This window comes from Lithobates pipiens, unplaced genomic scaffold (assembly GCF_037356315.1).
Source record: "Lithobates pipiens isolate NorthernLeopardFrog02 unplaced genomic scaffold, aLitPip1_a1.2 Scaffold_22, whole genome shotgun sequence".
Classification (NCBI taxonomy): Eukaryota; Metazoa; Chordata; class Amphibia; order Anura; family Ranidae; genus Lithobates; species Lithobates pipiens.
In genome coordinates this window covers 51,964,155-51,986,756 of record NW_027507784.1, presented here as the reverse complement: position 1 = coordinate 51,986,756, position 22,602 = coordinate 51,964,155, and the positions used below count along the sequence as shown (strand labels likewise).

At 46.0% G+C, this 22,602-nt stretch overlaps 1 protein-coding gene across 1 annotated transcript in view; it reads left to right on the top strand.

Annotated features, from left to right (window-relative positions):
* Positions 1-3,514, top strand: part of GCA (grancalcin) — a 54,897-nt gene extending 51,383 nt beyond the window's left edge. Inside the window, exon 8 of the mRNA XM_077447577.1 lies at positions 2,830-3,514. Coding sequence (XP_077303703.1) covers positions 2,830-2,856 — 27 coding nt within the window. The 3' untranslated portion in view covers positions 2,857-3,514. The remainder of the gene's footprint in view (positions 1-2,829) is intronic.
* The last annotated feature ends 19,088 nt before the right edge of the window (positions 3,515-22,602 follow it).

Here is a 22,602-nt window from a genome sequence, read left to right as displayed (position 1 = left end):
ATTTTATTCCAAAATGGATAAAATTCGTTATTTTGCACAAAATTCTACAAATGATAACCCATAATGACAGTCTCAAAGAAGTTTGAAATCCTTTGAAAATTTTATTAAAAATAAACCCCATGTACATAAGTATTCACAACTTTTGCGCAATACTCTGAAGCACCAATTAATCAAGTTTTTCAGCATGATGCTACAAGCTTGGCATACCTTTTTTTTTTTTTTTTTTTTTTTTTTTTTTTTTTTTTTTTTTGAAGGACCCCTCAAGCTTTATCAGGTTGGTTGGGGAGCATTGGTGCGCAGCCACTTTCATATCTCTCCAGAGATGTTCAAGTCTGGGCTCTGGCTAGGCCACTCAATGATATTCACAGAGCTGTCCCGTAGCCATTCCTTTGTCTTGGTGCTGTGCTTGAGGTCCTCATCCTGTTGGAGGAGCGCTCTCGAGCAGGTTTTCAGCAAGGATGTCTCTGTACATTGCTACATTCATCTTTCCCTTCCGCCTGACTAGTCTCCCAGTTCCTGCTGCTGAAAGATCCCCACAGCATGATGCTGCCACCACCATGCTTCAATGTAGGGGTGGTATTTGCCAGGTGATGAGCAGTGCCTGGTTTCCTCCTTATCTGATGCCAAAGAGTTCAGTCTTTTTCATCAGACCAGAGAATGTTCTCATGGTTCAGTCCAAGTGCCTTTTGACAAAATCCAGGCGGACTGTTAAGTGCCTTTTACAGTGGAGTGGCTTCTGTCTGGCAACTCCAACAATCGGGCCTGTATGGTAGTGCTGTAGAGATGGTGGTTCTTCTGGAAGGTTCTCTTCTCTCCCATGGAGAAATGCTGGAAATCTGTCAGTGATAACCTGGTTCTTGGTTACCTCCCTGACTAAGGCCCTTCTCCCCTGATTGCTCAGTTTGGCTGGGCGGCCGACTCTAGGAAGAGTCCTGGTGGTTCCAAACTTCCATTTATGGATGATGGAGGCCACTGTACTCATTGGGACCTTCAATACGGCAACATTTTCTATACCCTTCCCCAGATCTGTGCCTTGAAGCAATCCTGTCTCAATGATTCCTTGGACTTTAAGAGGAAGTAAAGCCTGGGGAGGGGGGGGACACCCTGCAAGACAGACATACTGAGCTAGTATGCATGGCACACTAGCTCATGAGTTGCTTACCTGAGATCGTTCGCCTCCTCTGACACCATCTATCCCGGAGTGACTTTGTTGCGACTGGCCAGAGCCACGATGACGTCACTCCTGCGCATGTGTGCTGGTGCTGCCACTAACGGCATGATTGCTCAGTGCCGTAGACATTGGTGCTGCTATTTCTGCAAATATCTCCTAAACCTTTTTATATTTGAGAGATATTTATTGCAAATACAGGTAAGCCTTAATCTAGGTTGTATATAATATTGTACGGTTAACTGTGGGACTTTATTGTCCCAATCAACTGAATTTACCACATGTGGACTAAGTTGTAGAAACCTCCCAAGGATGATCGGTGGAAACGGGATGCACCTGAGCTCAATTTTGAATGTCATATGGCAAAGGCTGTGAATACTTGTGTACATGTGATTTAAAAAAATGTAGTTTGCAAAGATTTCAAACAAACTTCTTTCATGTCATTATGGGGTATTTTTTGTAGAATTTTGAGGAAAATTATGTATGCAATTTTTTAATTTCACTATGTCTTCAGAAGGCTCAGCTGTGATACCCCCATGAATTTCATACTCTTTGATCTCATCTTGCAGCCTAGGTGTCTTCCAGATCCAATTGCTGTTATTTGAATTTAATGCATAACCATATACCTGGAGAACTAATGCATTGTGGCACTTATGCTGGCTATCTATTGATTGATTTATTCATTGAACCGATTGCTTTTTCAGCCATCTCCAGGGAAAAGGAAAAATGCTCCCTAGCAGTGGGGCTGCCATTTCACTACAAGGGCTAAATACAAGTTTGGGTCTAGGGGACTGGCAACAGACATTTTTATTTACCCGATCTCTGCTCCTCTGGCAGATTGTGCTTTCCACTGCTCCCCAATGCTAATGCTGATCTATCCCTTGGCGTCCTCTCATCCCACATAGGACTGTGAGCTCTGTATTGGGCTTGATGATGTCAGAGGACTTTGCAACTGCTGTAGCACAGGGGAGAAAAGGCCGCAGAGACTGGTCTCGCAGCCTGGAGGGAGGCTTTAAAAATATGGGGTTGGGTAAATAAAGGGCTTTTTGTGGTCCCCTAGCGGGCATTTAACCCTTGCAGTGCATGGGTAACGCCACTATCATTTGGAATAGCCTATTTATTTGAAATTGGTGGGTTTACCTTTTTTAATGCATTCTCAAATATTTTGCATTCAGATAACTGACCATTCAATGGACAGAATGTCAAAGTATGTAAGGCCAGCATTGGTGACCTTTAATGCCCTATAACTTTTGCAGGGTGGCTAAGGCTTGATTCACACTGACGTGTTTTTGATGCATTTTGCAGAAAAGCAGGGAATTTTTTTAACATGGGTTCCTATGGAACATGTTCCCATCAATGCATTTTTGTGCCCCTGCGTTTTTGGAAAGGGTCGGACTTTTTTCATGCAAAATGCAGTGTTTTGCATGTAATAGAAGTCAATGGACCTGCATCAAAAACGCAAGTGCCGCGTTTTTGCCATTTCACTGTATATAGCTGGTTGCTAAGCAATCGGTGTAAAAAAAAAAAAAGCAGCAAGATCACGGTAAAAACGCTCAAAAGCAACATGCATAGATGTGAATTGAGCCTAAGGAAACTAATTACAAATGCACCTTCTGTCAAAGCTTAGACTCGGCTTGATAACAACTTTTTTTTTGGCTTAGTTTTTGCAGAACACAATGGCCATATAAATGTCTGGACTACAGTCAAGTTTATGAAGAATCTGGCATTATAAATCATCCTGTGAACTGTTCGAAGAGGGAACCAAGTGTGACCACACTGTGAATCTACCTTATTGTACAACCTAATATTTCAATTTTAAGTCGGTCCTTATACACAGTACACTGACTCAACACATTGATAGTTAATTTGTATTATAGGACACAGAGATCGCTGTAAAATATATGTTCAAGCTTTCTTTTTTCATATAAAAAATATATCTATTAAAATCCACCTTCGTCCCAGTTTCTTGTTTTTGTGTGTTTTTTTTCTTTTTTGTTTTTTTAGCGTAGATTTCAGTACAACTGTCTCTTGAAACAGGTGAAAATGCATTTGAATTTGGCAGCTGGTGAGACCTCTCTTCTACTTGCTTTGTGATTGGCTGCTTCTGTTATTTCTCCAATAAGTCCAACAATAGGCTGCAGGGGCCGCCGATCAGAAAACATCAGTAGGTGGAGAGATCTGTCGGTTACCTTGAACACTCATTTCAAGAAGCAGCTTGCACCTGTTTTGACAGCTGTATGGTGGGTAAGGGAGAACTCGTGCAGAACATGTTTGTTCACCTGCATAAATTGCATGCCATGTTGATAAACTGTAATTTTTGTAGTTCATTAAAAACCTACAACTCTACTTGTTTCCCTTGTATATTTTAAACTTAAAATTTTGTATGAAGGCCAGGAAAATTGGCTATAACAAGTGCTTCACATTGCTTGAGCCATATTTTCATTTTATCTTTTGCAAATTGACATACTCTGCAATTCACTTTGTTTGGAGTTGTGTTTTGTGAACAGTTAATCCATGAACTGGACAAATCTACGTATATATTCGGGCAAATCATGTACTAGTTTGTCTAGTTTACAAATTGATGTGCTTATCTCAAATTGGTACTAGAGAATATGCTTGCTAAATACCATCAATTAGGTTCTGATAGTGCACATTAAAAACCAAATCCAGCTGTGCATGATTAACACCTCCCGCCCAGATATATATAACCGGGGCGGAAGAACTGCTCTCCTGGGTAGATATCACATGGGGACAGCCTAGGGTCCACATATCGGCATGATCCAGAACAGATGATTGTACCAGGCCGGCCCTGGTACCATTCGATTGTTGTGACCAATGACCACGATCTCCTATGAGTAGTACAGTGTCTTTTATTCAGTCCTTCATTTTGTACGTTTATTTTTTTTTTTTTGATCAGTCACAGTAATCCACATGGTACAAGGCCAGTAACAGTGGACCTGTACCATGTAATGGCTGTGGCCAATCATAGCTATCAGGATAATACTCAGTATCTGATAGGACACCGGCCTTACGCTCTATAAAATGCACTGAATTGGATTATTTTTTACCAAAGACATGTAGCAGAATATATTTTGTTTTAAGTTTATGAAGAAATATGACTTGTAAAGTTTTATAACAAAGTACAACTTGGGTTTTTTTTTATATATAAAAGAAAAAACAGGTCCAGTGGAGAATAAATTCCACCAAAAGAAAAGCCCTGTCTGTCTCAAAAAAGTGTCACAGGCAAAAAGCCTGAACCACTCTTGTAAACTATGAAAACGGCACAGATGCTGCTCTGAATTGACAAAAGTGATCTATTCTCGGTTAAGGCTGCATTCACACTTGTGCAACTTTGGACTTCAAAGTTTCATGACAAGTTGTTTTCCCAATGATACAGCAATTGCAGCATATTCGGAGTAGTTCATGCACTACTTTGGTCTGACTTTCATCCAACTTGAGGGCTATAGATTTTAATGTTAACCTTCAGAAGTTGCATGAAAGTCATACCTGAATGTTATACAATGCAACAGTTGTTCATTATTACTGGTCAGTCGTATCCATGTTGCGCCCATCCAAAGTTTTTCTCAAGTCGGCGCAACTTTGGAGTCATACGAGTATGAATGGAGCCTTGTGCCTGTGACACACACAACAAAGCAGTCCAGCTGTAGCGGCTCTGATCCTGCTCAGCTGAGTGGGAAGGAACAGGAGGGTTGATAATTCTGCAGGATATGCTCCTGCATTGTAATCCCTCCATAAGCTGCCAGGGCTGATGCAGCAAGGTTCTGCGGAAGTTTTCTATTTTGAAAACTTTTGCATTCTGTTTATGGGGTGCCAACCCTACACTAGTTCTGTTTACTTTTGAAATAAACTGGCATGGGTAGCCCCGAGAGACCTGAAACGGGTCTAGCTGCATGGAGCATGCCATAAACACCAGTTTCCTGCTCCTGGGTGATACAGTGTGTATTTTATGATCTTGACATATACATAAGGCCCCTTTTCACGTGGGCTGTCAGTTTTTCAGACAGACCTGATCGGGACCCTCCATTCACCCCTATAGAGGTGGCTGTCAGCAGTGACTTGTCCACTGACATCTGCTATCTGATCCTGTCTGCTAAATCCAGACTTATGGTGGTCGTTATTTATTTTTATTTTATTTTTTTTCCATCAGTCAGGCAGCTCCGATGAAAGCTGGCAGGCGGTCCGTTTTCATCCAATTTCCACATAGAGGACAGCAGGACTCTGTCTGCAAAGTGAGCGGACACGGACCTGCCATCTGCCTACTCAGCGGTGATCAGCGGAGCGAACACCGTCAAACAGATCCGCCCCGTGTGAAAGTGGCCTAAGAATGAAAAGCGTAGCATGTGGTTTTTATTTCACGCCCCCCTGATGAAATCTAATATCCTGCATTGATAAGTATTTTGTGCTGTCGGTCTTTGCCCCTCCTGCCCAAAGTTTTTACAATATTATGACAGCTTGGGGTGTGGATGATTTGTAAATACTTTAATAACTAATGCATGCAAAAGGGTCTGTTAAAATATTAATCCCTTCCTGCCAAGGACAATTTTCAGCTTTTCGTGCTGTCTCGCGCCGCAGGACAATTGTGGAGTCATTAAACCTATGTACCTTTGACATTTTTATTAATTTGTTTCATGCAAATTGGGCTTTCTTTCGGTGGTATTAAATCGTTGCTGGGTTTTTATTTGCTAAATAATTGAAAATGCATTTTTCTTTGTTTCTTTTATAACAATTTTGCAAATGTATTCTGCAACATTTCTATAGTGAAAATAACTGAAATGTGTGTGTACACACTGCTCCAAAAAAAAAGGAACACATTTTAATCTGAGTATAGCATCAAGTCAATTAGACCCTTTTCACACTGGGCAGTTTTCAGGTGGTTTAGTGCTGGAAATAGCCTAAGTGCCTGAAAACTGCCTCCCATTCATTCCAGTGTGACTTTTCACACTCTGGTGGTGCTCTTGTGGGGCCTTCTGAAAAGTCCTGCAAGTAGAATCTTTGGGGTGGGTTGAGAGCCCTGCCCATTGGCATAAATCTCTTTGAAAGCGCCTGAAAAGCAATATCTTCTTGTTTGTTCAAATTATCCAGAAAACAAAACAAAAAATTATGGGAAAAAAAAAGAAAGCGGTGCTAAATCGAGCAGCCAGTGCTTTCAGTGGGAAAGCAGTTTTAACTTTTGGGCGAGTGATCTGGTCACTTAAGTAGCAGAGGGGGTTGTTAATCAGTATCAGCTGCTTTGGAGTTGATGAAAGTAACAGGTGCACTAGATGGGCAACAATGAGATGACCCCCAAAACAGGAATGGTTATGCAGGTGGAGGCCACTTACCCCCCCCCCCCCCCCACGCATCTTCTGGTTTTTCACAAGTTTTGCATTTGGCTAGGGTAAGTGTCACTACTGGTAACATGAGGTGTTACCTGGACCCTATAGAGGTTGCACAGGCAGTCCAACACCTCCAGGATGGCACATCAATACATGCCATTGCCAGGAGGTTTGCAGTTTCTCCCAGCACAGTCTCAAGAGCATGGAGGAGATTCTAAGAGAGCTGGACAGGGCCCTAGGAGATCCTTGGTTCATCAGTAGGACCAGTATCTGCTCCTGTGTGCATGGAGGAACAGGATGAGAACTGCCAAAGTCCTATAAAATGATCTCCAGCAGAGCCACTGGTGTGAATGTCATACCAAACAAACTGACTTCATGAGGGTGGCTTGAGAGCCTGACGTCCTCTAGTTGGCCCTGTGCTCACTGCCAGGCACCGTGGAGCTTGATTGGCATTTGCCATTGAACACCAGAACTGATTGCCATTGGGTATCTGGATGACTTCCTTAAAGTGGAAGTAAACCCATTGATTTAAACAGAAAAAAAAAAAAAGGCAGGCCGGGAATGCTAACTGCACATTGGCTGTGCTCTCAGCCAAACTATCAAAACATCCAATGGCTGGTTTCATAACGAGTCACATGTGCAGCACCATAGCAGTTGAAGATTAAACAGAGGCAAAGATGGCGGCTTCCTTGGCTGAAAACGATAGGGGAGTTTACTTCCACTTTAAGCCTCGTACAGACTACGATTGTCGGCAAGGGTTTGTCTGTTGACAGACTGCTGTCCTATAATCTTACTGTTGGTACGCTCCTTTTGACAATTGTCCAACTTTCGGCCAACAAATGCTGGATGACAGGCTAGTAACTTTTCGATGGACAGCGGTTTGATGTCAGATTTTTGTATGGTCAGTACACAAATCCATAACGCAAAAGTCGAAAGTACAAACACGCATGCTCGGAATCAGTGCTCACCAAACACAAAATGAGCAGAAGGGGCCCAAAGGTGTGGCACTCAACAGCTGAAATTCCTCGTAGTATGTCACTACGTTCGTGTTTGTTGCACGACAATTGTGTACTCTTAGTATGCAAGACAAGATCCTTCCATATGCCCATTTTGACAAAAATCAGATGCCCGGTTGGCCAACAATCGTACCGTGTGTATGAGGCTTTAGACCAGGGGTGCCCAACCTTTTGAAAAGTGAGGGCCTCTTAAGCGATTTGGTAACCGGTCGTGGGCCACAATGAGTGGAGCAGGTGGATGGCATGTCCATGTCCACTCTGCATTTTGAGAGCGGACAGGTATGCAGCCCACGATACTTTTTAGCAGATCATATTGGAGGTAGAATGCAAGTCGGTTTATGTCTGCCACTAAGGGTCTAATTGGTCGGACTGTTGGACTGACTATGTGAAAGGGGTCCAAGGCTGCTTTCACAATGATGCACTGCGGTTTACCTGCACCACGTGTGCAACGCAGTGTACCTTTTGGCTTTCCTGCAGTTTGCAATAGACTTCTATTATATTCTGCAGGTTTGGTGCACTTTCAGGAAGCTCACCAAACTCGCAGGTAATAATAGAAGTCTATGGCTCAGTGCAGGTAACCCGCAGTTAATTGCTCTGCCCCTGCGGATCAGTTTGAAAGCAGCCCAGTAACCGCTGCAGAAAAGATATGCCCATATGTACACTGATTTTAGTAATAGACTGACCTTTAATAACAGTATTCTTTCTTTTCTATCCCAGAGTAGGAGGTCGCGGGCCACTGGTTGGGCCCCCCTGCTTTAGACCCATTGTCATACCCTACGCTGGTGCAGTGGTTCCTAGTGCGTGACGATGCCTGGCCTCATATGTTGAGAATATGCAGCCAGTTCCTGGAGGATGAAGGAATTGATACCATTGAATGGCCCCCACGCTCGCCTGACCTAAATAGAACACCTCTGGGACGTTATGTTTCAGTCCATCTGACACTGCCAGGTTGCACCTTAGCCTGTTCAGGATCTCAGGGATGCGCTGGTCCAGATCTGGGAGGAAATACCACAGGACACCACCCGTCCTCTCATTAGGAGCATGCCCCAACATTGCCAGGCATGCATACAAGCACATGGTGGCCATACAAGCTACTGAGTAGCATTCTGAGTCACTGCAATGAAATTTCAGCAAAATAGACTAGCCGGCTGCATCATTTGTTCACTTTGATTTTTGTGGTGTCTGAATTCAGCCATTTCCATCAAACAATGTGGCATCCTTTCATACCTAACACATTACCCAGTCCATATCGGTATAGATATCCAGCATGATATTTTTCCCCATTGAGATCTGATGTTTTCAAAGTGTTCCTTTAATATTTTTTTTGAGGTGTGTGTATATGTGTGTGTGTACACACACACACACACACACACACACACACACACACACACACACACACCTGTCTGTGTGTCAGCCCTCAAGTTCGTCGCCTGCTCGCATCCCCATTTTAAGGGTTGGTGAGTGTGGGCTGCCTGGGGGGGGGGGCGTGGGCAGTCATTCTCCAAGCAATCGTAGGGGAAGAGGAGAGTCGGGGAACATAACAGCTTTCATTTCAATAGCTGTGTGTTCCCCACCGTCATATACAGCCCCTCCTCTTTGTCCGGGCACTTTGATAGACAGATCACCCATCCAATCCTGAGCCGGCCCGTCCCCCATCAGACAGGTCTATAGTCACTTTAGTATCTCCCTGCCTGCCACCCTCACATATTCTATACCCACTCAGGTGTCGTCCTGTCTGCCCACCACCCACAGTAGGTCACACAGAGGGTGTCTTGCTGATCCAATCTGCTGTCCTGTATTGCACTGCAGACTCTATACATATACAAGTCGCCAGGATTCCCCCCCCCCCCAGGTGATAGCGTTCTGGACTGGTGACTCTCATGATAACAAGCAATGCATTGTGGGAAGGCAAGGAAACATGCATCTGTTTCTATACCTGGAAGCACTGGACTTTTCTTTGGCATGGATATGGGAGGTAGACGGGATCAGGGAAAGTAATTAAAGGCACCTTCCGGGATTTTTTTCTGTTATCTAAACTGGGAAAAAGTGTTATTCCTGCCAAACCTTTTTTCTAGTTTTGAATAAAGTGGGAAGTGATTAGGATCTCGGTCTGTGCCCACTGCTGGGGAGATTCTTCCTCCCAGTGTGGTCAGAGTAATAGGAAGTGAGTGGAATCTCTCTAGAGGAGCACCAGAAAATAAAACCAAATTATATATAGAAGAAAAGGTGTTAGAAGCCCTGCGAGATTTTTTTCTTTTTTTTACTGTCCATATAATGGAAAGTTACCCTGCTCATTTCCTATGTGGTTATGAAAACAGAATGTGAAATGTCCTCAACAAATATCAATAGAAACTCAACAGATGTCTTAAAGTGGAACTAAACCCATCTTTCTCCCTTCGTCTTTCAGGACAGCGCCTGGAGAGAGAGCGCAGCTCCACCCACTTTCCCAGGAAACACTGCAGATCACTTTAAAGAGCGGACACTTCCACCGTGGCCTCAGTTGTAGTGTTTCCTCCGGCCATGGTGGAAGCGCTGCAGGGAACCAAGGGGTGCTGTGCTCTCTCCAGGTGGGGAGAGTTGGAGGCATACCATTGTTGTTTGTTTTTTTGTACAGACCTGGCCCAGCTTCCTCCCTGCACGTGCGGGGGTCGCTCTGGTGTCCGCTCTCCTTCATACCCAGGGGGGTCAGGCCGTGGAGGTTCCCCCTCTTCTAGACCGGCGGCTGGGTCTGGGACACGGCTGAGATTCATATCTCGCGCCGTTCGTTCAGGCTCATGCCTTCCGGGTCCGGATGATGAGTGTGTCATTCCGGCCGGGGGCGGGACATGCGACGTGGCTTCTGGCTCCGGCCGCTGGAACGCAGGGAGAGGGGGCGGTCTCTTCGGCTGACATCACTTCCGGGATTGGCGCAGAATTTAAACTGATAAAAGCGCCCAGGTGCCATTGATCCTTGCTGAACGATGGAGGAGGATCAATCGGCAGTGGCAGGAGCAGGAGCCACGATTGTCAGCTAGGCTCAGGTAAGCAGGGGCAGTGGTCTCTGTCATTACTGTTTGAGCCATGTTGTTTCCTCCCTTCCTTGCATTGGGAAGCCTGCAGCATTGTTTTCCTAGGATGCTATTTAGGAATAATGCTTTTTAATAGTTGTTTAGTGAGTCTGTGGGGGGATTCACTGGCTGAAGAGCAAATAGAATTTGAAAATTGTTAATCTGTTCTATTTTGCAGCATATCTTTTTTCTATGTTCATGTGTATTGTAACTGAGGTTTTGGGGTTTTTTCCTTGGTATATTTCAGAAAGCGAAAGAAAAGACCAAACATGTGTCCCCTCCTAGCAAGAGGAGGTGTCCATCATGTAAAAATGTACTTAGAGATTCTTGGACTAAGGTGTTATGCAGGTCCTGCATAAGCGACTTAGTCAAAGAAGAAGCAGCTTCCAATACCCCTGCGTCTCAGCAGGGAGAGCTACTAAGTTCTTTCAGGAAAGAATTGTCAGATACCTTTGAATCTTTCCGGTCTTATTTAGATAGACGCCCAGCTGCAGGTAGTAGCTCAGTGCTCCGTTCTCACTCCCCAGCATCTGCATCCAGGGGGGGCAGTGACTCGGAGGAGGAGGAACATAGTAGGTCCTCTGCTTCTGAGGAGGAGGCAGAGGAAGTAAAGGAGGCTTCTGCTTCATCATCCTGCTATAAATTATCCCTAGAGCAGGTGGATGACCTGCTTAAAAATATCCACACTACTCTGAATATCACAGAGGATAAGGCCCAACTGTCACTACATGACAAAATGTTTCAGGGTTTGGGCGAGGTGAAACACACCCTTTTCCCCCCTTTTCAGATGATCCCTTTGGTTCTAAAGAAATTGCAGGGGGAATCCACAAGTCTGATTCTAGTGGCCCCCTTTTGGCCCAAAAGGACATGGTTTGCTACCATACAGAGGATGGCGGTGGGACCCCACTGGGTTCTTCCGCTTCAAAGGGATTTCCTAACCCAGGGACCTCTTCAGCCTCCGAACATCGGGCAACTCAACCTAACCGGGTGGTTACTGAGGAGCAAATCTTAAAGAGAAAGGGGTAGAAAAGATACTACTAGGTCAATTTATTTTAAAACGTGGAAACGTTTTAACTCCTGGTGCCTATCAAAGGAATTCCCTCCCCAGGAGATACTTTCGGTTCTTGAATTTCTCCATGAGGGCATGGAACTAGGGTTGGCAGCCAGTACCCTGAAGACACAGGTGGCTGCTTTATCGTTTTTTCTTGAGAGACGGTTATCTCAAGAACCACTTATTATTAGATTTTTTAAGGCATTGGCCAGAGCTAGGCCTGTACCATTTAAGTTTTTTCCAAAATGGGACCTGTCTTTGGTTCTACAGGCATTGACCAAGGAACCTTTTGAACCCCCAGTAGAAGCGACTATCAGGTTGTGGTCGCTTAAGTTAGTTCTTTTAGTGGCTATTACATCTGCTAGAAGAGTAAGCGAGTTACAAGCCTTATCAATAGTGGAGCCTTTCTGTTACATATTCCCGGACCGGGTGGTTCTTAAAACTGACCCGGGTTTCCTACCAAAAGTCTCAACAGCCTTCCATAGGACGCAGGAAATAGTTCTACCTACCTTTTGTCCTTCACCTTCAAATGCTAAGGAGAAATCTTTTCATACCCTAGATGTAAGAAGGTGCCTATTACACTATCTAGAGATCACAAGTAAGTTCAGGAAGTCAAACTCTCTCTTCGTCGCATTCTCAGGACCACGGAAGGGCTATAGTGCGTCCAAAAATACTATAGCTAGGTGGCTACGAATGGTTATTAGGGAAGCCTATAGTGCATCCGGAGCAGAGCCCCCGCAGGGGTTGTCGCCCATTCCACTCGGGCAGTAGCAACATCCTGGGTGGAAAGAGCAGGGGCCTCTCCGAATCGGATCTGTAAAGTGGCTACGTGGACAAGCTTCTCCACCTTCACCCGCTACTATAGGTTGGACCTGCTTTCAGCTTCAGACCAAGCGTTTGGCAGAAAGGTTCTGCAGGCGGTGGTCCCACCCTAGAGTAAGTACTCTCTTTTCATCTCCAGGTGCTGTCCTGAAAGACGAAGGGAGAAAACCCTAGTTAGACTTACCGGTAACGGTATTTCTACGAGTCTTTGAGGACAGCGCCGATGACCCACCCTAGATTGTATTTGAAAAATGTGGTGTTATTGCTATGTTCTGCTTATTTAATTTCAGCATGGCTGGAGGTACTCTATGAACAACTGAGGCCATGGTGGAAGTGTCCGGTCTTTAAAGTGATCTGGAACTTCCGGTTCCGGCGCCGCATGGAGTAGCTGTGCCTCTCACAGCTCCCGCAAACCGCCCTCCACATCGGCCTGAAAATCGGCGTTTTCCGCCCCAAAAAGCCCCACCAGCCTTCTCCACGTCCCCGGCCACGGGATGGACCGGTTCGTCGAAAAAACCGGGCCGCGATCGTACGCGGCCGCCGCCGCGCGGCCGGCCCAGCCGCAAATCGAGGCCCCGGCTTCGGCCTACACGGATCCGGCCTGTGCGGCCCAGCCTGAGGAGACGTCGCCTGCTATGGAGGTAGGGGAACGGCCTGCTCATCCATCCAGCATGAGTGACTCTTTACCACCACAGATCCAGGCCCCCCCTCCTCCATCTAGCCCTGAAACATCTCCCTTCATGCAGCAGCCACACTTACCTCCACTGCCACGAGACCATCACACAGAACTCCTGGCACAGGCTGTGGCTGCTCTCCTCTCCCCTATGATAGCTGCATCAGTGGAGAAAGCTGTCTGCTCAGGTATGCAGAAAGTCCAAGCCCAGCTGGGGGAACATGCATCCAGACTGAATGAAGCAGAGCATCGCATATCCACCATTGAGGACGAGCTTTACCAGACGCAATCCCTGGAACATGCACAGGACAGAACGAACAAATTTATTCTGGAAAAACTCGATGACCTCGAGAACAGGTCCAGGAGAAACAACCTGCGTTTCGTAGGTTTCCCCGAATCGCTCCATCAATCTGCCCTAATGGAATTATGCCCTCTGGGTCTGGGAGGCCCATGTATCGTGGAGCGCGCTCACCGCATGGGGGCCTTCAACTCGGAACGCAAGTTACCGCGCCCGATCATAGCCAAATATCTCAACTACTCAGACAAAGCCGCCATACTGCAACAATACCGGCAAGCAAGATCCCTACAGATAGAAGGAGTCCGCATCCTGATCTTCGCCGACTATTCGGTAGATGTTTCTAAACGACGCAAAGCTTTCCAGCATGTTTGTGCAGAACTTCACCAACGGCAATTCAAATTCACATTGGCATTCCCGGCTACCCTACGGATCAAAACACCCTCCGGTGAACAACTGTCCTTTCAAGACCCGGAGGAAGCATCTGCCTACTTGAAATCGTCGCGCTCAGGATCCCCCTTCAGCCCCACACCTAAGGCCCCACCACTCAACCGGGCCCTGGATCAGAGGAGCCCGCGCAAGGACTCTCCCAAGCGCTTCAGGGCCTCGGGTCCAACTCATCATGGCCTCACTACACGCTGAGGGGCACGCACTGGCCCCGCTGTTTCCACACACAAGTGTTTCTTTCTTTATGGCTCTGTTTGGCCTTCCTCCGTACCTGGTCAAGGTGTTCTGAACTTTGGACTCTCCCTCCTGGACAGTCCACACCTCACAGGTAATATCTGTTACTACTTGTTCAGACTTGTTGATCTGTCTGCATACATCTTGAACTGACTCTTTGCTGACGAACTTTTTTGTTATGTTCCATTTTAGTTGTATTTTTACCCTTCCTCAGTGGTTCATGGCTATAGAGGTATTTTGCTTAACGTGGCAACTTATGTACACTAATTTGTGATATCTATATTTTCATTTTTGTACACATTCGTACCCTCTTCCCCCTGGGTTCTCTGTGCAGACCTGCGTCCATGTGCTGCTCTCCCGCATGCCCTGCCGCTGCCTTATACTCCATCTCTAAGGGGCGGAAGCCTCTGACATGATGCAGGGCTGGTTATGGGAACTGGTCTTCGCAGTGATCCCCATGTGGAAAAAAGAGAAGTTGGTTAGCGATTATGTTTACTTCTGCTTATCTTATCTTAGGCTACTGCGACAGTTTTATCCTTCCCCCTCCTCTCCTTTTCCTCTACCCGAAAGGTTTTCTACTAGTGCACGCATACTCATCATCCCCCTTCTTAGGGCTTTGATCTCATGCTCCAGTATAGATAACTACTGCTCACTACATTTAACCACACACATCCGAATGATTTCACTACTAGCACACCATATCCCCATCCTAATCCCATCATGCTGCGAATAATTTCGTGGAATGTGAAGGGCCTTCGTTCCCCTGCTAAGAGAATGAAGGTTCTTCGCCATCTCAAACGGCTCAAAGCAGATATAGCTTTGCTTCAGGAGACACATCTTTCTTCAACCGATTTTGTTCGGATGAAGAAACTCTGGGTGGGGGCGGTGGCGGGCTCAGAAGCTCTCGGCCGTAAAGCGGGGGTCCTTATCCTTATTCATAAAAATCTCCCTTGTACCATACTGTCAACGGATACGGATACTCGGGGCAGATTGCTCTCTATTCGTATCCGCATTGGGACAAAAGAAATAGTGATATCCAACATATACGCCCCAAACAGTCCTACGAAGCAATTCTTCACCACACTGACCACCTGGCTCCTGCGCTACCCCTCCTTACCTCAAGTCGTGGGGGGAGACTTTAATTCCGTAATACACCCACTAGCTGATAAATCCTCGAAACGCCGACTTGACTCGTCCTTGACACCGACCAACACTACATTGTTAGCGGACACAATGGAATCCCTTCGTCTCCTTGACCTATGGCGCATACACCACCCGACTGATAGGGAATTCTCCTTCTACTCCCATCCACACAACTTATTCACTAGAATTGACTACATATTTAGCTCGCATGACCTACTCCCCTTCATCCCGGATGCGGAGATACATGATATTGCTATCTCTGACCATGCTCCTATATCTATATCTCTAGAGACTCCTGATATCCATCCGAATCCCAAAATTTGGCGATTCCCCGCCTTCCTCCAACACAACGCGGACTTCCACACCTACATCACCAAAGAATGGCGTTTATACGTACAAACTAATGCGGACCATGCGGACAACCCTAATCTGCTATGGGACGCAGGGAAAGCTTTCCTCCGAGGACGCATTATCTCTTATGCATCCTCCTTCAAAAAGAATGCACATCTTAACTACACTACGGCCAGTTCCAGACTCCATCAGGCTCAACGTACACTCTATACCCATGACACACCTGAAAACCGGGAAGCTTGGCGAATAGCCAAACAATCCTTTGAAACTTGGGCCGACACACTAGAATCGATTAAGAGAGCTCACCTTGATGCCACTCTCCACAAATTCGGGAACAAAGCCGGTAAACTGCTAGCCAGACTATGTAAAGGAACCTACCGCCCAACTATCATACCTGCTATCCGGGAGCCCGACGGCTCTATAACGACGTCGCAACAGGGCATAAACTCTGCCATGCTGCGCTACTATACGGCCTTGTATGCGGCCGACCCTATCGACGAGCAAACGGCACACGAATTTATAGGCAAAGTGACTCTGACTCAAATATCCCCCTCACAACTAGACTCCCTAAATGCCCCCATATCTCTCGCGGAAATAACCAACACGATTCGGACTCTAGCCTCTTCCAAAGCCCCTGGTCCAGATGGACTAACGGGCGAATTTTATAAATCCCTCAATTCACTCCTAGAACCCACACTTGAAAGGGTGTACCAACACATGTGGACAGGGGGCCCCTATCTACCCACAGGCAACCAGGCGATAGTAAAACTTCTAGAAAAAAAGGGGAAGGAACCTACAGAACCAGGCTCTTATAGGCCCATATCGCTCCTAAATCTCGATGTCAAGATTTTATCCAAAATCATAGCCACAAGGCTAGCTAACATCATCCCTTTTCTGATCCATCCTGCCCAGTCAGGCTTTGTGAAAGGCAGAACGGCGACGATCAACATCAGAAAGGTGATGATGGCACTAGAGCACGCTAGATGCAACCCGAACGGGGACTTTGCCATCATTACTCTTGATGCCGAAAAAGCTTTCGACAATGTTAGTTTTGAATGGCTGTCTCTGGTTCTGAACAAAATGGGTTTCACTGGCCCTTTCTTACATCTAGTAAAATCTATGTATACCTCTCCGGCCGCCAGATTGGTTGCAGCTGGCCTGCTCTCAAATGAATTTCGCCTCCATAAGGGTACGAGACAAGGCTGCCCCTTATCCCCTCTCCTCTTTAATTTGGCCCTGGAACCACTATCTAGGTTTTTGTCCACAGTAGCCCCAATCCATGGCATTCCGATAGGGGAGCTACAACTGAAGACGTCTCTCTTTGCAGATGACGTCCTCATATTCTCCGCAAATCCTTCCGCAGATATGCCCACGATAAAGAACACGTTTGATCTATTCCGAAAATGCTCCGGTTTACGCATAAACTATTCCAAGAGCGAGATACTGCCCCTCGGTTCTCTCCCACCTCCGGCCTGGTCTCACAATTCCATCTTCTCAATAGCTAAATCACACATCACTTATCTGGGTATAAAAATAGGGAAGCTTCCCTCCTCACTTTACCATCTGAATTATCCTCCCCTTTTTAACAAGCTCACTCTGGAACTTGAAAACTGGATGGATCTGCCCCTCTCGCTCCTGGGAAGATGTCACCTGATAAAAATGGTCAGTTTCGCACGCCTGCTATACCCTCTTCAAACGATACCTTTACTCATCAGACACAAGGATATTCAAATTTTAAACTCTGCAATATCAAAATTTCTTTGGCGAAACAAAAGACCGCGCATTGCCTTCTCGAAACTTCATCTTCCCAGGACCGAAGGCGGTATTAGTCTTCCGAACGTTAGATTGTATAACTTAGCATGTCTCTTGAGGGTGAGTTTAGACTGGATTACCCAAAAGTCCCAATGTTCAAATTTTCTCTTGGAAACGGCAATGGTCCATCCCTACTCCCTTACTGCCCTTCTTCACTGCAAGTGGAAATCTCTAGCAACTCCACACCAACACAACCTCCTACTGAGGGACACTGCCATTGCCTGGAGGGAGGTAAGGAAAGGTCTCCGTCTCTCTCCTTTCATCTCTAAATTTCTTCCAATTCAAGGGAACCCAAATTTTACTCCGGGTTTGGAACGACAACCTTACGATGAATGGCGCCAAAAGGGTCTTGCTACATTTTTCTCCATGTGTGATCCAGATTCTGGCAGGGTGATGCCATTTAGCTCCCTAGCAGCAAAATTTTCTCTTCCGGATGCCTCAAACTTCCATTATCGCCAATGTGTCAGCTTTCTTCAAAAAACCTGCAGGACCGAATCCGTCAGATTCACTACATCGTTCATGGAAACTCTCATCCGGAATGACACCTGCAAAATTTCTGACATATACAAACCACTACTTTTGAAAATTACTCCATCCTTAGCCTCGTCATCAGTGCTGAATTGGGCGAAGGACTTTCCAGAGGAGGACATAGTAGACAAAATCCTGCAAGGCCTCAATTCTGTGTACAATCTGATCCCTAATGAATTATGGAGGGAAACCCAGCTGAAAATCGCCCACCGCGCCCATATTCCTTTTCTTCCCACTCCCAACCATTCTTCGGCCTCTTCCTCCCCGTCACTATGCCCAATGTGCCAACAACCCAAACCTTCTCTCGTACACCGGTTCTGGACTTGTAACTTTATTGCTACTTTCTGGGATCAAGTTCTGGCTTATATCTTCAGGATTACGCTGTTGAAACTCCCCAAGAATCCGCTCCTCCTCATCTTTGGGCATTGGGACTACACTCTACTTCCCTGGTCAACCGCCCCCAGCCCACCGGGTAAGGACTGGTCCTTGATCTGCCTCCTATTAGCCAGAAGGGCCATACTGGCCAACTGGACCTCCGCATCCACGCCCTCCATTTCACAGGTCGAAAGGGATCTCTTACAACTCCTTTTTCGGGACAAAATTAATGCCAACCTGGACCACCAGAAAGCCTCCAAACGCTTTCATGACAGATGGGACCTTTTTATTTCAATGCAACTCTCTCCACACGACCGTACGCTCCTTGATAAACACTCATTTGTGTACAAAGATCCTCATCAAACATGAACTCTTCCACTATTGGATGTCTTCCTTCAATGGAGTATTGGACCTAAGCTCACTTCCCCCCCCCCCCTCTTCCTTCCCCCCCCCCCCCCTTTTCCCATCCCCTCTCCTGTTTTTGCCATATTTGGTCAGTTCCATGAGGTTAATTTTAGAGCCTCCGGGCTAGTTAGATCCATCCAGTTATAGTCTCCTCATGTCTGTCTAATCCTATGAGGGAGTGGATTAGCGTCCGCTCTCATTCAAGTTTTTAAGTCTTTTGTTTTTCCTTTCTTTTCTTTTACACGCCTTCAAGATGATGAGAGTCTCGTCTTGTGTTATAGTCTACTTTGTACACTGTACTTATATAAACAAGAAAACACTTGTATCTGCTGATGATGATTTTATGTACTGTTCTAACACTTTTTCAATAAAAATTTATTCAAAAAAAAAAAAAAAGTGATCTGCAGTGTTTCCTGGGAAAGTGGGTGGAGCTGCGCTCTCTCTCCAGGCGCTGTCCTGAAAGACTCGTAGAAATACCGTTACCGGTAAGTCTAACTAGGGTTTTTTAATAGTTTCTAAAAACAGTTACATTCCTGGCATGTGATGGGAATGTAACTGTCACATTGGTTGTGCCCTCAATCAAACTGTCATGTCATCAAATAGCTGGTGTCATAACTGATCACATGAGCAGCACCATGAATGGCAGTTGAAGATCAAACAAAGGACAAGATGGCCGCTTCCTTGGCTGAAAATAATAGGAGGGTTTAACCAAAAAAGCCAATTTGCCCAAGGGACCTCGGAGGCTGATAACAAGTAAAATAGTACAGCGAACGTATAAAAATACTAAATTTATTTCAGTTTACATAAAAAAAACATATACATGTTCACAGTAAAAGAAAGGTCACCATTACACCAATATATGGAGTATAATATATGGAGAACATCCTGAAGAAATGTTTCACTTTCTCAGCAACCTGAAATGATAAGGACAGAGACAACAATGTCATTTGAAACAGGAAAGGAGGAGGACGGGAAGGAGCACCGGGTATTTCACACAAGAAGCAATGCAACAAGATTGTTTTTAGCACAAATACATGGTTACACAGACACATCAGGAATATGAAATGTTGGGGTAACATACACTTTAAAGCTGAACTCCAGCTTTTCATACACTTTACAGCTGGGCCCAAACTAACTATGTCCCTCACTAATATGAGGCCGCTGGATGTGCGGTATAAACTGTATATAGCTGAGGCTACATACAGCTCTGTGTTCCGGGTTGGAGCGGAGACCTTCCTATCTCATACCTGTAACAGAGCAGAGCCTATCTGATGCGTGCTCAGCCATTCAGAGAAAGTAATGTATTCTAGCAATAAATACAATGATTCCTCTGATTGGCCGAGTCAGAGGTTGTGACATCATCAGGTTGCCTCTCTTTAGAATACATCACTTTCTATGAATGGCTGAGCACCAATCAGATAGACTCTACAGTGTTACGGGTATGAGACAGGAAGGTCACTTCTCCAACCCGGAACACAGAGCTGTATGTAGTATGTAGCCTCAGCTATATAGAGCTTTTACTGCACATCCAGCGGCCTCACTTGTTGGCCCTAACAAACTATGTAAAGTATATTAAAAGCTGGAATTCTGCTTTAAGAATTAGTCCACCCAAAACTGATATTTTAGTGGAGGCAGAGATCATCAGACACACAGGAGGAGGTGTACAGGGAGGAGACACACAGGAGGGGGACAGAGATCATCAGACACATAGGAGGGGGGGTACAGGGAGGAGACACAAAGGGGAGGTACAGGAAAGAGACACACAGGAGGGGGGTACAGGGAGGAGACATACAGAAGGGGGGGCAGAGATCATCAGACACACAGGAGGGGGGTATAGGAGGAGGCACACAGAAGGGGGGGCAGAGATCATCAGACACACAGGAGGGGGGCACAGGGAGGAGACACACAGGAGGGGGGTATAGGGAGGAGACACACAGGAGGGGGGTATAGGGAGGAGACACACAGGAGGGGGTATAGGGAGGAGACACACAGGAGGGGGTACAGGGAGGAGACACACAGGAGGGGGGTATAGGGAGGAGACACACAGGAGGGGGGTACAGGGTGGAGACAAACAGGAGGGGGGGTACAGGGTGGAGACACACAGGAGGGGGGGCTACAGGATGGAGACACACAGGAGGGGAGGTACAGGGTGGAGACACACATGAGGGGGGGGGGTACAGGGTGCAGACACACAGGAGGGGGGGTACAGGGTGGAGACACACAGGAGGGGAGGTACAGGGTGGAGACACACAGGACGGGAGGTACAGGGTGGAGACACACATGAGGGGGGGTACAGGGTGCAGACACACAGGAGGGGGGGTACAGGGTGGAGACACACAGGAGGGGAGGTACAGGGTGGAGACACACAGGAGGGGGGGTACAGGGAGGAGACACACATGAGGGGGGGGTATAGGGAGGAGACACACAGGAGGGAGGGTACAGGAAGGAAGAGGGGGACAGAAAGGAGACACACGTTTTATATTACTATACCTTAAAAAGGAGCCAGCCTGAAGTGATCTATCAGGACTTACGGTGGTTGTAAACCCTTGCATATACCCAGTGAAGTGATTGGCCTCAAGTGATATACAGAGAAGAAACCAATCCCCATACAAGTTGTACCTGTTTATCTGCAGGTTTTTCTCATCTATAGCCATTCAAAGTCCAGAATTTTATAAAGCTTACTGGAGCTTTCAGAAAACAGAGGGCGGGGAGCTGAAGTTACACCCTGCAGAGCTCAGTGAAGAAAACTCTGAGAGATGATAAGAGGGTAACACCCCTTCACACAGAAACAGAGCTTAGGCTGTCAATCACAGGCTATGTGCTGGAGCTCCCTCCCCTGTCACCTTTTTTCTCTTGGTTTCAGGAAAACTTGTCAGAAGTGATTCATGCAGATAGCAGAGGAACGTAGCAGCAGACAGACATGACACTTAGTGCTCTTAATTGAGACAAATGATAAAGAAATTATGGGAGGGGTGCGACTGTGTGTGAAAATTACTTTATCTGTCTGACCCAGTATAACAAACATAGAAAAAACACACCTGGTACCAAAGGTACAGTGAAAAACGTGCGTCATGACACGTGATGTGGCCCCGCCCCTTGTTACTGGGTGATGGGGTCATGCCCCCGCCATATTGCCGGGGGCCTCCAGGGAGGTGTATTGGCATGAACACTTCGCATGGTATCCTCTCTCACACTGTACCACCTGGTTCTGATCTTGAACATCATCGCGATTGGCTTTGTGTTCCACGCAGCTGCTCATATACCGGCCCCCAGATCCCCTTAGGTGGATACTGAGGGAGCGTCTGGTTGTCAGCACATTCTATTCACTGTTAAGGATAGTTTACTTGGTAAATGTTTTTACAGCCTTATGCACTCCTTGTCTTTGTATTTTCATACTCGATGAGCTGTCAGGACATACTATGGTTCAAGCCTGTTTAAGTTGTTGGTTATAATTTCCCAACAATTCTACTTTTGCATATACATACTTATCCCAATTTTTATATAATTCTATATCATTTGTAACAGCAATGGCTCCAGTTTGTTTGGTGGATGATTACTATAGGCCCTGCCATAATTGAGTCTCGGCAGTGAAGCAAACCCCGGTCCTCAGCTGATTTGGGTGTCGAGAGGGTTCGGATGGTGCCTATCCCTGTGACCAATGAGTTGCCTGACCTTGCTCAGCCCCTCCAGACATTTGTGTCATGTTATACAGAAATGGAAAACTGCGCCAACCCTATACTAAAATAAGTAACAAAAAATAGTGTCAAAATATGTAAGTAATTATCATTAAATGATTATAACGATAAAAAAACACCTTAAGTGCATAAAAAACACAGCAATACATAAAGTAAAAATATCATAAACAAAAGTCCAATCTTGGAAAGTTCATAAGTGAGTCC